Source organism: Polistes dominula, unplaced genomic scaffold (assembly GCF_049000335.1).
Source record: "Polistes dominula isolate Pdom_NZ unplaced genomic scaffold, Pdom_raw_medaka contig_84, whole genome shotgun sequence".
Taxonomy (NCBI): domain Eukaryota; kingdom Metazoa; phylum Arthropoda; class Insecta; order Hymenoptera; family Vespidae; genus Polistes; species Polistes dominula.
Window position 1 is genome coordinate 2590392 of NW_028300944.1, and position 18117 is coordinate 2608508.

Here is an 18117-nt window from a genome sequence, read left to right on the forward strand (position 1 = left end):
GACACGTTTTAAAAAAAAAAACTGTAGACATGAATATTATCGCATCGATAATAAGGATAATAAATATAGATCGAATTTCAGCAGACCTTCCCTGTTTTTTATAATTCTATTCTCATGAAAAGGAACCTACCTTGGGGTGTAGGTAGCTTACAAAAACTAATATTTTCAAAATTCTATCCATCAAGATGGAATGCTGAATGCGATAGCCATAGATAAAAACAAAAATTGTAGAATATTTATCGACAGAAAGATACACCGTCCTAACCTAAGTAAATATAATATATTTTTTTTTTAAACTCAGATAGATGAATTGTTTCTTTCACTCTTTTCACCCTTCCTTTGAATTTGAGATATCTTTATCATGGGTTAGCACACACAAGTATTTCTTTTTGTGTTGCAACTAATACCTGTAAATGCTGTTAAAGAAGGGAACAACTGTGGTCGCATTTTTTTCGTTTTATCGGGTTTTGAATTACAACGATTATAAAATCTATTTTTCATTTTTGTTGTTTTAATTCACAATTTTTTCAATTTAAAAAATTTTTTTTTTCTATACTTTTAAAACAAGTTATATTATTATATTTTTATTGGAAATATAATAGCAAATAAGGTTTATTTGTTTGTGTCGCGTGCGTGTCCAGTTTCTTCTATTTAAAAGCTTTTCTATTTTATTGAAAATTTAGTATAAATTTCCTACATACGCAAACATTATAATTCAAAAACATGTCTTTGGATATTAATAAGAAAAATATTCTACAGTGTGGTCTAATTCTTTTTCTCTGATGTATCTTGTAATCATTATTTTTTTTTTTTGTAAAATATTGCAGACAATACAATTATTATATTCTATACATTTTATAATTATTAATGATAATATTTGCGAAATAAAAAATTTAATATAAAATTTTCAATAAAATAGAAATATGTTTAAATAGAAATAGAAAAATAGAATAGAAAAATAGAAAAGAAATGACACGTATATATATACCTTCAAGACTCACACAGACTTACACACTTATACACTTACAAAGCAGACTTCACACCTTCTTTCTTTATTTCGACCGACGGTTCGTTAGGACCTTATATATAGGAAATAATATGTGTCCACGCTTCGTAGAATATGCAGTCGCACACAAACACACACATATACAATCAGGAGCGATAACTACGAAGCAGAGCATAGAGAGGAGACCGGGAATAGGAAAAACTATATAGCTATATTCTGTCTCTTTCTCTCGCAGGCTCAATCCTATATGTTTGTCTCTACTTCTCTCCTTACTAAATATCGTTGCCGTTGCCTGAAACACCCGCGTTTCATTTTTTTTCAAATAATTCCTTATTCTAAAGAAGTTTTTCTAAAGAAGTTTTCACTTCAATAATTTATTGGAAATATGTTGCTGCGTAAAGACGCAATTAAGGGAATAAATCCTATATCACATTTTCCAGCACCATTGATCAGAGGTAATATCATAGACCATTCTTGAAGGCCATAAAAAACTAGCAAACAAACCCAGATATTACTCGAGAGGTATCGGGTACGATAGAAACCTTCGGCTGGCAGGCCAGGCCCTTCAAGTGGTATCGACTTACTAAAATAAACACATGTGATCCTACCAAGAGAAACTATTTTTCTTATCCTAAATAAATATCCTTTGTTGCATACTTTTCCCTATCACATTTACTAAAAAAAACATTAACCTTTTGCATTGATGGACTATTAACATTAGCCAATCAACAGTTGATTGACTAATAAAGAAATATTAATAATAAAATTTGCAATTTTATAAAATAAACCTATTTTTTAATTCAATATTTTAACAGCGTCATTTATACTCTGTGCTTGACGAATATACTCGTCATCGATCAATTTAATACTTTACCGACCGGCAGTCGATTAATCGACTTTTTGTTCCCAGCGCTTACCGACCGGTAGTCGATTGATCGACTTTTATTCCACAGAGCTTACCGATAAATATTGTTTAGCACTAATATCATTAAAATAAAAGATTTTATTCAATTTGGTTATCCTATAATAACGCAAAGCGTACGATTTTACCAGAGCATAAGAAAAGCGCATATATTCCTGCGCAACAGTTTAAGCCGAAACCGAGCCGGTGTCTCGGACAATATGCGGCTGAGGCATAGGATCAGTGATCCCAGAGACTGTAGTTCGTCTGATCGACACAAGGGCGTAAAATTATCGTATGAATGGGATCGCTGCATAGGATTCTCGAACCGCTACCGGTCGGTAAAGTGATAAGCTACACACAACGATGCGCACTTTCAAAACTGGGAGCGTCACAGTTAACTGGTTAAGATCTTTTTTCAACTGATATTATAAATTGTTAACACTATGACATCTGGTGGTTCCACGTTGGTGCCATTCTGAAATTATCGCGCAAGCATCGATGACTATTGTGGTATTCAAAACTGTAGAACGAAAGTTAACACTTTAATGACCGCACGTCAGCGGTTATTAATTAAATAATAATTAATTAATTAAAATTAAGTTATAAATTGCCGACGATAAGAGAAATTATGTAAGTCAGTTCTACCGGCGCGACACAAATAAATTAAACGTGCGGACGGCATAATGTTAACACACCTATCGTCGGGTCAGGTATTTCTACCCGTTCTACAGATTGACGCTGGTCGGCGGGTCGCGTATTAATACGTTTTATGCAGAACGTAAGCTAAGTGTCAATAAAACACTTACTAATGCTTGTTTTTTTTCATTATCACTAATTTTTGAGCAGGAATGATGTTTTTGGTTGTTTTTCATAAAGCCTGACCAGTGTTTAATCCTAAATTTATTAATTTTTAAGAAAAACTAATAATTTGATGAAATGTGCTATTTTTACATTGCAAGTTTCGTGCTTACAAAGTAGCATAAATTCAGTTGATTGATTTTGATAAAACTGAGTTTAAGTTTTCTACATATTCGAAATACTATTTGATACCTATTTTTCAAATTTCATTGAAATTCTACTATTAGATGTGAAGATATAACATGTTTTCTAAAAAGTGCACTGTTTTCATATTTCACTCATTTTCGCCCGCTATACGAATGAGTCAAGCTCACGACGTTACCCAACGATAGTGTGTTAATAGATAAAAACTTCATTTATTTTTCTACGTAAAATTTGTATAATAAAATAATATGTTCGTACCGTTTGACTATGCGAATAGGCATTTCCATCGACGATACATTTTGTCAAATAAGGCTCATCTGTGGTGATTTCGGTGACACCTAAGTGATCATCTTTAATCGCGATGTCGACTTCTCCAAGAAGAACCTGGCTGTCACCTCTGCCGGATACTGCAAGAATCATAGAAAGAAATATTACATAAATGTAGATTAGATGCAAATTTGGCTCATGCATATGCATGTATATATATGTTTTGCATATCCTATATATATTGCATATCCATATGTATATGCAAATGTATAAAAAAAGTTATTTAGAGATATTTAAGAGATACGTGCCTGTTTATTATTCGTAAAGGTAAGAAAAAACTTTTGTTAGGTGCTTTCTTTAAGTGGTTTAGCTTTAAAAAAAAATTGATGATAAAACTCTTTGGAAAGTACCTTTTATAGGATTTCAGATTTATGAAAAGAGTCAACAGTAATTGAATGAATTTTGAATACCTGGTAATTTATTCGAAACGTAAATAATAAGCTGCTACAAAAAATTCCTAATTCCTAATCCTGACGACACATATTGTTGTCTTTTTTTCTTTACCATAGAAAATGGAAAAAAAGGAAAAGGTTTTTTGGTAAAAAGGAAAGATACAAACGTTAGTCTTCCTTTTGTCGTTAATGACAGTCCGAGAAACTTTCTAATTTAGGAATGCGATTAATCTTCCCAATAATAATAGAAAAAATAACAATTTATTTATTATAATATTGTTACCATGTTATATCAAAAGGCACCGCTATGATCTTGGGATGGGGGTAGCTGACAAAAACTATCACTTTCCAAATTGTATCAATTAAGATAGAATGCCGAATGCGATAGCCATAGATAGAAACAGATATTTATGTTTTTTCAGGTAAAAACAATAATTTTTCATTTCAAAATAACAATTAAAAAAAGCAATTAGAAGTAAAATAATGAATGATAATTTTTAAAACTAATTCACTAATAATGTGCTATGCTTTTTTTTTAAAGTTATGTGCAATCATATTTAAAACAGTATTTATGGAATTAAATTTAGAAAATAATAATCTTTAAAAATAAATCAATTTTATAAAAAATACATTGGATTTACGTCCGCTACACATCTGTCAGTATTTTTGGAATTTAATTAAACAAAATTAGAAAAAGACATCTTCATAAGATAAACATATATTTATATACGTTGTCAACCAATGGGCTTGTACCAATGATAACTATTTATCATCGATATCATCGGTATTTATTATTGGTTACTGAATTCTCTAGTTGGTTAGATTTAATGGGGGTGATTCACCCCTTAACAAAATGGAGAATGTTCATAATGAATTAAACAGTAACTTGAGCAATACTTCCTCAACGAAATCAAATTATGGTAGAATTGTGGAATCAAATAATGATCTTGATGGCAGTAGTGATGAAAACGTGGAAAATTTAGTTGTTGAACGGAGAAGAAATCATATTTAAACAGTAAACAACAAGATAGGCTAAGAAAACAAAAGAAATTTTAATAAAACTATATGAGAAAGGTAAAACAATAGCCAAAGTAGCGCAATTATCAAGTATTAATAAAAATACAGCTTATAATGTATTGAGACGTTACAAAAATGATGGTGGTGTTGTTTTAAACAAAAAACGTGGTGATAAAAGAATATTTCAAACTGACTGACGAAATTTTAAACTATAATGAATTAATAATAGAACACAATCCAGCAATTACATTAAAAAATATTAAAAGTGAACTTCAGAAAAAGAAAAATGTAAATCTTAGTACTACGTCAATTTTTAATGCATTGAAAACTTTGAAGATAACTCTTGAATGGCTACTTTGCATTGATTTTAAATCTTAGTTCAATAAATTATCATTCATTATTTTATTTTTGTTTTTTTAAATTGTTATTTTGAAATGAAAAATTGTTATTTTGATCTGAAAACCAAACCTATATAAAAATGTAGATTACGTTTGTGCTTAATCGATAATCTTCAAAAGTACTTTACTGATTGTCTTGAAATTTTGACACAACGTTGCATTTGTATACAGTTAAGTCTTTATTACATTAATTTATTTATAAAATATATAATTAATTTTTAAAAAAGAAAATGATACAGGTAAATCCAGTGTTATCTATTGGTTATAGATTTCTGTGAGTGAGCGAAACATTTGAACATTATCTAACCTTTTTCTATACGATAACGTCATATTTTGGTTCACATGATTCCCGGTAACGTGTGGCAAGGCACAGCGAGTGAATAATAATAATAATAATAATAATAATAATAATAATAATAATAATAGTATGCATATGTATATGTAAATGTATAGATGTATTTGGAAATATTTAAGAGACACGTGCTTGGTTTGTTGTTCGTAAAGATAAGAAAAGACTTTGGTTAGGTGTTTTCTTTGAGTGTTTTAGCTTAAGAAAAGAAAAAAAATAAGAAGAGAAGTAAAAAAGCAACAACATGTATATTTACAACGTATTTACGTTTGCTTTTGACTCGAGAGAAAAAACATCGTACAACATTTCGCAATTGAGCAAAGAATAAATGCTTTTTTTTATTTGTACACAACAGGGATGCGATGCTCGTAAAAAGATATCATAAAGAAAGCAATATCCGATGGCGTGTTTTTTATTTATTTGTGCGAGAAACGAAAAATATCGAAATATCGGCTAAAGTAACTGGACCGTTTATCAGAACGATAATATTCGTAGAAATCTTCGGATGAATTGTTTTTTTTTTTATTATTAATAACGCTTCTCAAATATTCAATATTACCTGCTTGAAAAAAAAAGTAATAAAAGATATTACTACAGGATTGCATTCGCAAATGAAGCGTTTAATTTGAATTTCAATGCGTCGAAGAAAGAAGAAGAAGAAGAAGAAGAAGAAGAAGAAAAAAAAGAAAAGAGTTAATTTCTCTTTTTAAAATTTAGTCATTCATGAGAGAAAAACGGTATCCTCCCTTTATTTTTCACTCCACACCTACCTTCTACCCCTGTTAAATATAACACGGCATTCTCATAGTTTTCGACGTTATTTACTCTAATTACTCATTTAGCCCTAAAAAGATCTTTGTTTTAAAATCTGCATCATTAATATTTGCGTCGGACATAAATTGCTCACTCTCTCAACACGTCAAACAATATTCATAAACTTTTTCGATAAATTTTCTCTTCTTGACTTTTAAAAACGTCTCCTCCCTCCCACCCTTTTCGTACTTCAACGTCGTTGAAAAAAAAAACAACTTATTCGCAAATATATATATATATATACCTTTTCAGAAGAAAATTCATTAACTCTTCCTAGAAATACTTCGCAACTTTTCAAACGTGACTTTAATAACTTTCAAATTCAACTACTAAAGATTGCTAAGAGAGAGAGAGAGAGAGAGAGAGAGAGAGAGAGAGAAACACGATTTTTCCATTAGAAATTTTTTTAATTTTTAAGAGAAACCAAAAAATTCGTCCGTGATAAGTGGTTAGTCTCATACGTGAACGTTTAGTTTTTTTATTATTATAATTACTGTTAACATATTGCGTACGGTTGACGAGATATTTTGTCTTTAGCAAAACGAACGTTGTGAACGAGTCACAAGATATCTTGTTTTCATGATTTGTGTTTTTCATGTTATCATATTGAATTAACCCGACATTAAACTAATATTAGACGTATTATATGATTACTTTCTAATACCAAGTTTATTTCTGACAATAATGAGTTTTTTTGGATTGGAGGTAAACCAAACATCCTTATAACGCGTAATAATACATTACTTGCAGATTGTTTCCACTTTCTGATTTTATAATTCATTGTTTGAACAAAAATGAACAGATCTTGAACATTTGAACTCATGAGATTTTCTCTTATTAAAATTATTCATCCGTATAAGTTTATTAGAATACCACTTTTTTTTTAATTTTAATTTTACTTTTCATTTGAAAAAAAAATTTTACTTTAATTAGTTTTTATTTTTTTGTTTTGTTACCAAGAATTAATATGTGTTGTGGTAATTTGGAAGAGATAAGAAAGCGCTGTCAAGATTATATCGATGAAATGGTCAAGCCTGCTTTACGACGAGTTAACCCAGAATATGAACATATGATAAGATGCATCATCCAAGGACATCGTTACTTTTTAATAACTCAGAGCTTTGAAACAATGCTATTGTTATTTGCCGATTTATTGGATCTTGAAATGCCGACTTTTTACTCCTCCTTGACGTTTTATCAAAGGATCAAATTCTATTTTACCAAGTAAGACAAATATTTTTTCTTTAACTATTCATTGCTATTCCTTTTTTTTAACCAATTAGCGATCGATAAGTTACTCGGATGGATTAGTAAGAAACTAATCGAAGAGGAATTTCCCTTTTCCGAATTATTTTTCTCATACTTTCATTATCATTAATAGTGACACTAATTTTTACGATGACTATAATAACACATTGGGTACGAGTCACGAGATATCTCGTTTTCATGTTTTTTCGATTTACTCAGTGATTTAAGGAATCCAAATTTGATTTTCTTATTACGTTAACCAGGTTAACGGAGTCTCGCGTATTATCCTAACATCTAATTAATGAAAAAAATTAATTCTAACATTAATCAGTGGGTCATTACAGCTATTGCAACAATAGCTCTTTTGTCGTATCTTATAAAGTGTTTTATTGTTGTACATCATTTTGTTATTTCAAAAATCGCGTTTTATTTTATAAGGAAATAGCTTTTTAAAAATCATTTATATTTGTAGTCTTATAAACGATAATAAAAAAATTAGAATTATTTGATGAAATAGGCTTTAATTCTAAAATGGTAGTAAAATGACGAATACAAGTAAAGAAAATAAAAATCAATGTGAATTGTTGTTTGATGATTTATCAGATGAATCAAATAATACTGCAGATGAAAAATGAACTCAGTGATAATAACGAAATTCTTGAATTTAGTAATGTTATTAGATATAGAAGTAAACCCAAAAATGTGCGGTCCCAGGAACAGTGTGCCATATGCAATGTGTTAATAACAAATTATGGAGGGTAGAGGTAAGGAGTAACATCTTTGTATATGAAAAGTGTCCGTCGAAATGCATTCAATTAGGGTGGCGCCACAGTAGCTTCAGGGTAAATTTTAAAGGAAGCGCTAAATATTATTAGAGTAGGATTGAGAAATAAACAAGGAACACACATTTCACAACAAAAATTTTACCCATAACTGTTTTGTTATTCACATACTTTTTTATAAAATTAAATGATAAAAAATCAATAAACGTACTATTCACAGTTCACGAAATAAAATCACTCTAGCTACATGTTTTCTCATAATAATTCTTTAAGGTTATATTTACTACATTATTACATAACTCGGCATACTTCAATTCGTTTACAATTGTTACATTCACACCATACTTTTTGTCTACACCAGCGCTATTCTGGAAGGTTTTTGAACTATTATTTATAAAAAACGCTGGACACTTTTTCACATTTTCTCCTATAAGAGATGTTACTCCTTACCTCTACCCTCCATATAACAAATAGAACGAAAATATAATAATTCAAACAGAAAAATAAACATTTTTTGGTTTTACTGCACTAGTACTGGTTATTTCCAATGTACAGTTATAAAAAAAAGTAAAAAACATTAAATCATTTTCTTCTGGTCATAAAAAAATCGTCCCTGAAAAGGTTAGAAAAAAAGAGAGAGATAGAAAAACTTAGGAGAATCGGAAATATCGGTATTTTCGATGAATGCATAGGATGGAAACAATTTTGAATAATACGAAGGAATTGACGTCAAGATATTGAAAGACAATGAAAGAGAACAATGCTGTTTGACAATGAAACCTAGCATTAGATGAAATGAGAAGGAGAGAGAGAGAGATAGAGTGAGAGGAATTCGCAACAATGGCCGTTGCTAGTAAATATCGATCAGCCAGCAGATCTGTCAAGCTCATGGCCAGCATATCGTCGTCCAAACGGTGTTACTCATCGTCACTGTGTTCAATCAGAACATCCGATTTCTGATATCTATCATTTACGAGCAACACCGATAGACGTTTATTATACATGGCTTCGTTGCATTTCCTCATATATTATTCCTTACACGTATATAAAAACGATATCAAGTCTGTTAACCGTATTGGCAACCGCTCAAAGGCTTTGAAATCAGTCGAGTACGTGTCTACCAACCTGTTTGTCTACCTGTTTAAAAAAATTCTATCTATTTTTATTTGTAGAGGAGTAGATAAATATTTATAAAGTAACAGGTTTACAATGATTTTTATATTATTTGAAATATGTAGGATAACATAAACGATTCATTCTGTTTCATTCAACATAACTGATTCATTGAGTTTCATTCTGAAATCTTTTGTATGTCCATGTGTAAGTATACATACGTATATATATATATATATATTATCTTTATAAAATTCCCCTGTCACAGTGTTTGTTATTCTTATTCTCCGAAATGACTTGACCGATTTATATGAAATTTTTTGTGTATATTCGGTAGGTATGAGAATAGTTTTTCTTATATTTCTTATACCCTTGAGTGATAAGGGTGACCCATCATATTTATTTTTCCTTTAAAAGGATATTAAAAAAAAGAGAAAAAAAAGACAAATGTTATGTGCCTATATTCAGACAATGTAAAATTATATGATGTGAAGTAAGTGGTGATCTTATGTTACCGCTCATGCGCAGTTGGTTCGATTTTAAGAAAAAAGAGAAAAAGAAGATAAATGTTATGTGCGTAGATTCAGATCTATCTATATATTTATTAGCCACAGCAACGCGTGGCCGGAGCACCCCTAGTATATATATATATATATATATGTATGTATGTATAAAGAAAACCATGTCGGTTTTAGAATGTTTTTCTTTAATATATTTAATCAGTTAACTGTGATACTCCGTTTTGAAAGTACGCACCGTTGTGTGTCCCACAAATTGACTGATGACGAGTATATTCGTCAAACTCAGTTAACTGGTTAATATAGTATTTATGTTATATATATATATATAACACTATAGGTCACAGCTAGTGACATCGGTAGATATATAAAATGATAGGAAAGAGTGTGTAAAAAAAACCTTTCATAAAGAAAGATAAACTGATTTGAAAGAAAGTAATAGAAACTAATTGTAAAATAAAGACTTTCCATGTTTTTTCTTGTTTTATTATAAATGAATGAATCTTTTGTTAATTCGTTAAGGGGTTATACCTAGTTAGAATTTAAAAAAAATCGATTTTTTTTTGACATTTTCGGAATGTACATATATTTAAGTATATGCTCTGAAAATTTGAAGTCAATCCGATAAATATTTTTGGAGATATACCTGAATTTGTAAGGCTACGTCAGAGTGTTAGAAAGCAGGTAGAGTAAGAACCGGAATAGCAGCTGCACTCACGACACCGCGAGCTAGTAAAAAAAAAAAAATGCAGAAACAGTTGAAAAAGGCGGAAAAAAATTGCAAAAAAAATACTTTCAGGGAAAGTTAAACTCACGGCTAAGCTAATAAATAAGCTGACAGTTTACTATGGTTTGGCAATAAACAGAAATTTTGATTCTGTGGATAATATGTATAATGCAATTTGGGAAACATATTATCCCTATTGTTCGACTGATAAGAAGCCTCGCCACGAAATGTGCGCAGGTGGAGAAGGTTCATGGTGTAGTTGGCAGCAAGCGCTAGCAACATACACATTATCTTATTACACCGATGATTGTCCAACTTTATCAGCTGATGTTGCTGAAGCTATATATCCAATTTATGAAGACCTTAGCAACGTAAAATTATTGGAAAGGTGTGTTGGTGGATTTACACAAAACAATAATGAGAGTTGTAATCAGTTAATAAGGAAAACAACTCCAAAATTTTTTCCATGTGGCTCTAAAGTTGTTGGAATAGCGGCTTACATTTCAATTGAAATGTTTAATGAAGGTACAAAATAATTATTGTACTTTATGAGTGCATTAGGACTTTCATTATGCACTGCAGCTCCTGCTTATGTCGACAAAGAGGATGCAGAGCGTGTGATGATCTCTGACGCGAGAACGCATGGGAGCACGCGAGAAGAATAAATGGCTCGACGAAAACACCAGCTGGTATTATTAGAAGCTACCGATACAGCAAAAGGTCCTTTTTTGGCTCTGCAATAGATGATACAATGTAAGTTAAAGAAAAATAATTTTAACTATGTGTAATCTACTTCTGAAACTTTAAACGCGTATTTCTCAAAACGTTGTTTTCAAAGTCGGTGATCTCGATTTCTCAGAAATGGCTTAACCGATCGTTCTCAACTATTTACACAATCTTCTTAGATATATTCCTCACGTAATAAACCGATAAAAAAAAATTTTTTTAATTCATTACTATTTTTTTTTTTTTATCAATTTAGATGGAAAATCTCAGTTAAAAACGAAACATTTTTTCAAATAGCCGCCATTTTGTCAAAAATCAAAATATTTTTTTTTCTTTTTGTTCAATACTTGCATTGATCTATTGTTTATAAGAATCCACAACCGTTTTTGATTTCAGATAATCCAAACCGCTGAGACGGAAGCCTACGCAAAACACCTTTTTTGGAGATCGTTCGAGAGATCATCTACAGGAGCGGTGCACATTAATATTTTTTAATGATCGACACGCTATTGTATTTTCAAAAGAAGCATTTATTTGAATTATCATAACTTGTAATTGATAAATAAAAACTGTTTCTATAAAAAATTCATAAAAAGACATCTGTTTTGAGCCTCGCAACTAGGCATAACCCCTTAAACGACATTGTCGCGTGTTTCAGAATGAAAAGAATCATTTTTATTTAATAACACATTCGAAAGAAACTACATTTAAAATATAATGAAAAAAAAAAAATATTTTTATGTTTGTTGTAACAAAATATAAGTCAGGAAATCATTTAACCTGAAAATTTTATTTGAGTTATTTGCAGATTAATTAGGTTAAAAAAAATATCTTTAAAAGAACAAAAGTAATGTTTAACATAAATTATATTTTAGCTATTTATAAAGTAAAGTTAAATAATCGAATAATCAATAATTTAGTAGAATATTTTTACAATTATAAAATAAATTTACAATAAATATAATAATATTATGTTTGTCCAAAGATTATAAGATAAGAATCTTTATTTGAGGTACATTTAAATTTGCAGAGACATTTTCAGAAACCCTGTAAAGTATCAAGGAATTATTTTAATATTAGTTGACGTAAAAATATTTCTACAGTAGGTAAATCTTCTTTAATTATACTTTAACGATACAGAAACGGTTAATGTGTTCATTAGATAGGTAAAATACGGAAAACTCTTGATTCCACACATAAAAGAAATATATCAAATAATCTTATGAATTTTCCCCTAACATCAGTTACCCAAATATCTCAAAAAATAATAATCAAAAAAGGTGAAAAGAGTGCAGGGCTATACAATCCAGTTTATCCTGTGACGCTCAAAGAAACATCAGGAGCAGTCGAATTCTGTTATCAACAGGAAAACACTGCATCGTCTAAGATTTCGGTAAGTGTTACAGCTACATTTCTGTGCTTTAGTCAATATGGTATTTGTTCGTCTAGAAGAAGTCCCATTATTATACGTTATATATGGATTGTTCGTATATTTTCAAAACGGATTTTGTAAATATCACGTATTGTCGATATTATCCTGTCCCATAGTACAAAACAGAAATAGTCCTTTACGCTGTACAGTCAAATCTACATTTTAAATAGAAAAAGAAAAAAAATAAGATAAATATTTATATACACAATGAGTAACAGAATTATTCTGTATATCATTACTGATAAAGTTTATAAACAATAATCGATACCCAATGTTTTCAAATTCGAATTCATTTCAAATTCATATCATTTTAATAAACGGAAAATCTATTTTAAAATCATTTATTCTTTAATGAATACATATTTACATGAATAAATACAATACAAATTTAAAATGAATTCTATGGAACGAATATTCGTAAATAAATATTATTTGTTATACCTAGTAACGGTTTATGTAATATTATATACTGAGGAAATAAATCATAAATAAACTTTGATAATGATCATTAAAGTTTGAAAATATGTTTCAAATAAACGAACAAACAAACGAAAAAAGAATAAAATTTTTCTTTAAATTCCGCCGATTTCAAAAAGAAAGTAACATTTTTATTATATACATATATATAATATACATATATATATACTACTATTAGATATAGAATTTTGCTTACGCTTTTTTTCATTTTATTCGTTTTCTATTTTCGAAGGGTCTAAGATCCTTTCAGCTTGAGATATGCTTATGTCATGTACTTTTGCTAACTCTTCTGGAGTTACACCCGGGAATTCATCTATAAAATGCTCTAATTCTTCATCTTCCGACTCTGTGCTTGGTGTTCTTGAAATACGTCTTTCTAAGTTAAAATCACATCTCTTGAAGCGTTTATTCCATACACAACATGTACTTAAGGATATAATATCCTGTATATATATACATTATATTATAGTAATATTTAATATATTATATTACTTTTAAGTATAGTACTTGGCTCCAGCCCTTTTTGTTTTAATTTGTTTTGTATTCTCTGAGTGTTTACGCCTTTTGAAGTTGTAGGTAGGCTCATTTCCAATTGCTTTGCTAACTCATCTTGACTCAAACTCACCAATTTTTCATCTTCCAATTCTCTATGTTGTCTTTTTAAAGTAATTCTTTCTAAGTTAAAATAAGCCGACTTGTAGCGTTTATACCATCCACAAAATTTACTTAAGGATTTCTTATCCTATATATATATTAGGGTGGGTCAAAAAAATCAATTTTTTTTTCTACAAGACACACTGAAAAATTGGTTGCTGAAAATTGGATGATGAATATCTTTTAAACGCTTAACTTAATCGCCAAAAAAATAATAAACCATTTTTATAGAGCAGTTAATTTACTACAAAAATTTGTATTGTGCACTTTTTAATAGTCATTTATTATCGAGTTATAAAATTCATAAACAAAAATGAAATTTGTCTTAAAATAATTAAACTTAAATCTTTAATATCACTCAAATGGTGAGATTTACAGAAAAATTATAAGGATACCTTTTTTGTAGAGCATTAAATTTTCTACAAGATTCTTTGAAAACATTTTTCTGTACAATTAATTAATGATGAGGTATGAATTTTATTCTATTGGACTGAGAAAAAAATAAAAAACTGCGATGCGGAGGATCTTCCTATTAAAATTAAGAGCTCATATCTGGTGAAGAAAGTTTTTAAGGTTTCTAGCAACCAATTTTTCAGTGTGTCTTGTAAAAAAAAAATAATTGATTTTTTTGACCCACCCTAATTTATATATATATATATATATATATATATATATTTGTACATAAAATAAATTTCATTTCTTAAATTTTACAATTTTGTCCGAATAATAAATAGGAGACAAAATATGTATATTATATTATATTAAAATTGTATACATATATATATTACCAGGAGGTATAGAACTTTGGTCCTGCTGTAGTACTTTTAATTCGTTTTGAAATTCCTCACTTTTTAGGTATCTGAAAACTGTATCTTTACACATTCCTACTTTTGCTGCCATCATTGCTTGAGTCATACGCGGGTTTTCCAGTCTTAAACGCACTAATTTTTCAACTGTCAGTTTTCTTTTTAATGCTCTTGAAGTAGTTCTTTCTGAGTAAAAATAACCCGACTTGAAGCGTTTATACAACACACAACATGTACTTAAGAATATAATATCCTATGTGTATATAAAAATGATATATATATATATATATATATTACCAAGAGGTATAGAACTTTGCTCCTGCTCTTTTTCTTTTAATTTGTTTTGAAATTCCTCACTTTTTAGGTATTTGAAAACTGTACATTCACACACTCCTACTTTTGCTGCCATCATTGCTTGAGTCATACGCGGGTTTTCCAGTATTAAACGCACTAATTCTTCAATTACCCGTTCTTTATTTGGTTTTGTTGGAATAAGTTTTTCTAAGTTGAAATCACCTTTCTCGAAGATTTTATACCATCTATAACATGTGCTATAGGATATAATATTGTTACCATAAGCGTATATAAGCATTCGGTGAGTCTCACCGGCGGATTCTCCACTATTACAATAATAAAGTATCACCTCCTGCAAATGACGTTTAGTTGGTATATAATTCGACATTTCTAATTTGAAATAATTATATGGTGTAAACACAAGTCAACTACTGAGACTACCAAGTTATCTTCACGAAATGTTAAAGAGTATTCCAAGCTGTCTTATATATATGTATTTGACATCTACTTGTCGCTAATGCCATCTACAGAAATCTCTCTCTCTCTCTCTCTCTCTCTCTCTTATATATATATATATATATATATATATATATATATATATATATATATGGGGCATTCGTCGTCAAATTAGCCACTTTTGACTCCGATGCCTTTCGATTTGGAGGAAAGTTTTTTATCTTATTATACCCTATGAAAAACAATTTTCAGAATATTTTAAATTTTTTTACCAAACTCAAAAAAAATTATTAATTTTTAAAAAGAATGGTTCTTTTATTTGAAGTGGCTATAACTTTTTCAAAGTTTAACCTATTGGGACGTATTTATTTTTCAAATTTTTGCTTTTATATGGTTATCTGAGAAAAAAATTAAAATAAAACTTAAAAACTAAAATATCTATGAAATTTTCGCATTTTTTGAATAAAACAGTTATATGCTAGAAGTTCGCCATTTTGCATTTTCTTTTTAATTCTCTAAAAAAAACTTTGACTAATTCTGCGATTATCCTTACCAGTCTCAGAGTACGCCGAGTTAATTTTTTACATTTTTTATTTGATCGAAAAACAATTTTTTAATTTTCAAAATTTTTAATTTATTGTTTTTAAAATTAAATTAATGCAATTAAACAATTTTACCATATTATATACTTAATTTATAGTCTCAAAATACAAAGTTTTTCAAAAAAAAAAACATTTCAACCTTTCGTTTTTTGCTGTAAGAATATGATGGAATTATTACGTCATTTTTAAGTCAGAACATATGACTTTATATTGAGGTCATAAATAAAGTCACCATTACGTCATGTCTACGAAAAAATTTGATGATCACTATATGACCTATGTATGACATCATTTTAAGGTCTTGTGTTCACTGGGTATAACCCCTTAAATGTGATAAATATTGTAAATAAAAACTTGTTTTGTTATAGAGAAACGCAACTTTGTCTTTATTTCTAAATCCAACATATCAAAGATCCAAAACCAATTAGAAACTCGTTATGATAGGATGTTCCGGCCACTCGTTGCTGTGGTTTTGTTATAAAATGTTGATTTAATATAATTCTAAACTATTTAGTAAATTATAACAACACACTACATAATACCACAATTAAAATACAATATATAAAATAATAATATTTGAAAAAATATAAAAAGTTAGGTTAGTTATGTCATCTGTAAATCTGAAAAAAAGGTATGAGGTGAATAAATTAAAATAATTGAATTGTAATACATCGCCATCTATTGAAAACTTAAACTACCTAGAAACCTAGATAACTTTTAAATAATAAATCCTTAAATTAGCAATAAAAAATAAAAAATTAATGCAATAAAAACTATTTTATATTCGAAGTTGGAAAAAATAACACAGAATACAAAAAATTTCATTAAAAACTGTTGAGTAGTTTCGGAATCCATAGGAAACCAACAATGTGACACTGAATTTTTATATATATATATGTATATATGTATATATTAGATACAGAAGACGGTGAATAGCACCTGGGGCATACAGAAGCCTAATTAAAAATGCTTCCGTCACGAACCGACAAAGACAGACAAAAGGAACTTGGAAATTGCATGTAACACGAAGGATTCCTCGAGAAAAAAAAAACTTCAAGTACTGGGACAAGTCGAAAGGATGATAATTAACAAATTTAAACGTTTATTTTTTTATTTTTCTCTCTTTCACTTCCAAATTTTTTTTTTTAATAACTTAAAAAAGGACTTTTTCATTTCTTATGTTTGGAACTTTCCATTTAGCGTTTCCAAAAAATGAAATACGTCGAACGTGACGTTAGGTTCTTATTGTTTTCCCCACAAATAAAAAATATATATGAGCGTTTATATTGAAAGTAGCCTGACTCCATTTATGTTCGAATCGAGATATTAAAGGGTTTGCGTTTTAATGCAATTAAAAATATACTCACGAGTTATACTGCTTACGTGTGTCTAAAGGTGTTCAATTTAAATTTCCTATTAAAATTGTGACAATTATTAAATGAATATTATGCGTTTTCTAACCACGAATGGGAGTTAGGCCAACGTCAAAATCAACGATTTGATTTTTTCAAAAATTTCAAAGGGACTTAACTTCATTCATCATAATTTAAGATGCTTCAAATTGAAAAAATCAATACTGAATTTATTTTACATATCTTTAAAACACTTCAGAAACATAATTTATGCGATTTAAAACATTTTTTAACTACATAGCGTACAAAATTACAAACATAACATATAAAACAATTTACTACTCATCTACATTTTGTGAGTGTGAAAGAGATTTGAATAAATCATGATGCTCCGGTGGTATATATCGTAAAAGGTCAATTATGCCCTTGAATTTTGCTGTTGTAATTTGTCTGATATTTTATATAGTGGTGTCAATACAATATTTTTGAAGTTTCTTGGTCTACCCCGACGTGGTAATAAATTCAGGACTTTCAAATTTTCATTCTCATTCATTGATGTCTTATAGAAAATTTTATACAGTTCATTTCTGACAAAACGCATCCAACATATTTTTATACCACTTTATTGATTCTTCATCAGAATTCTTTACCCTTTCAAAAATTGCGTCATTTAACAATTTTGTTCATACAAAATCTTCTTGTCTCATTTTATTTACAATAAA

At 29.1% G+C, this 18117-nt stretch overlaps 2 protein-coding genes and 1 pseudogene across 2 annotated transcripts in view; 1 reads left to right on the forward strand and 2 right to left on the reverse strand.

The window, feature by feature from the left end:
• Positions 1-18117, reverse strand: part of LOC107071836 (uncharacterized) — a 46867-nt gene that overhangs the window by 21412 nt on the left and 7338 nt on the right. Inside the window, exon 2 of the mRNA XM_015331166.2 lies at positions 3171-3319. Coding sequence (XP_015186652.1) covers positions 3171-3319 — 149 coding nt within the window. The remainder of the gene's footprint in view (positions 1-3170; positions 3320-18117) is intronic.
• LOC149032811 (uncharacterized) lies at positions 10484-11353 on the forward strand (annotated as a pseudogene).
• LOC107071835 (uncharacterized) lies at positions 12181-15505 on the reverse strand. Its single transcript, XM_015331163.2, has 5 exons — positions 14989-15505; positions 14674-14877; positions 13724-13906; positions 13428-13607; positions 12181-12909 (listed from the first exon to the last, which is right to left on the reverse strand). The coding sequence occupies exons 1-4, from the start codon at positions 15371-15373 to the stop codon at positions 13441-13443; spliced, it is 939 nt and encodes a 312-aa protein (XP_015186649.2). The 5' UTR covers positions 15374-15505; the 3' UTR covers positions 12181-12909; positions 13428-13440.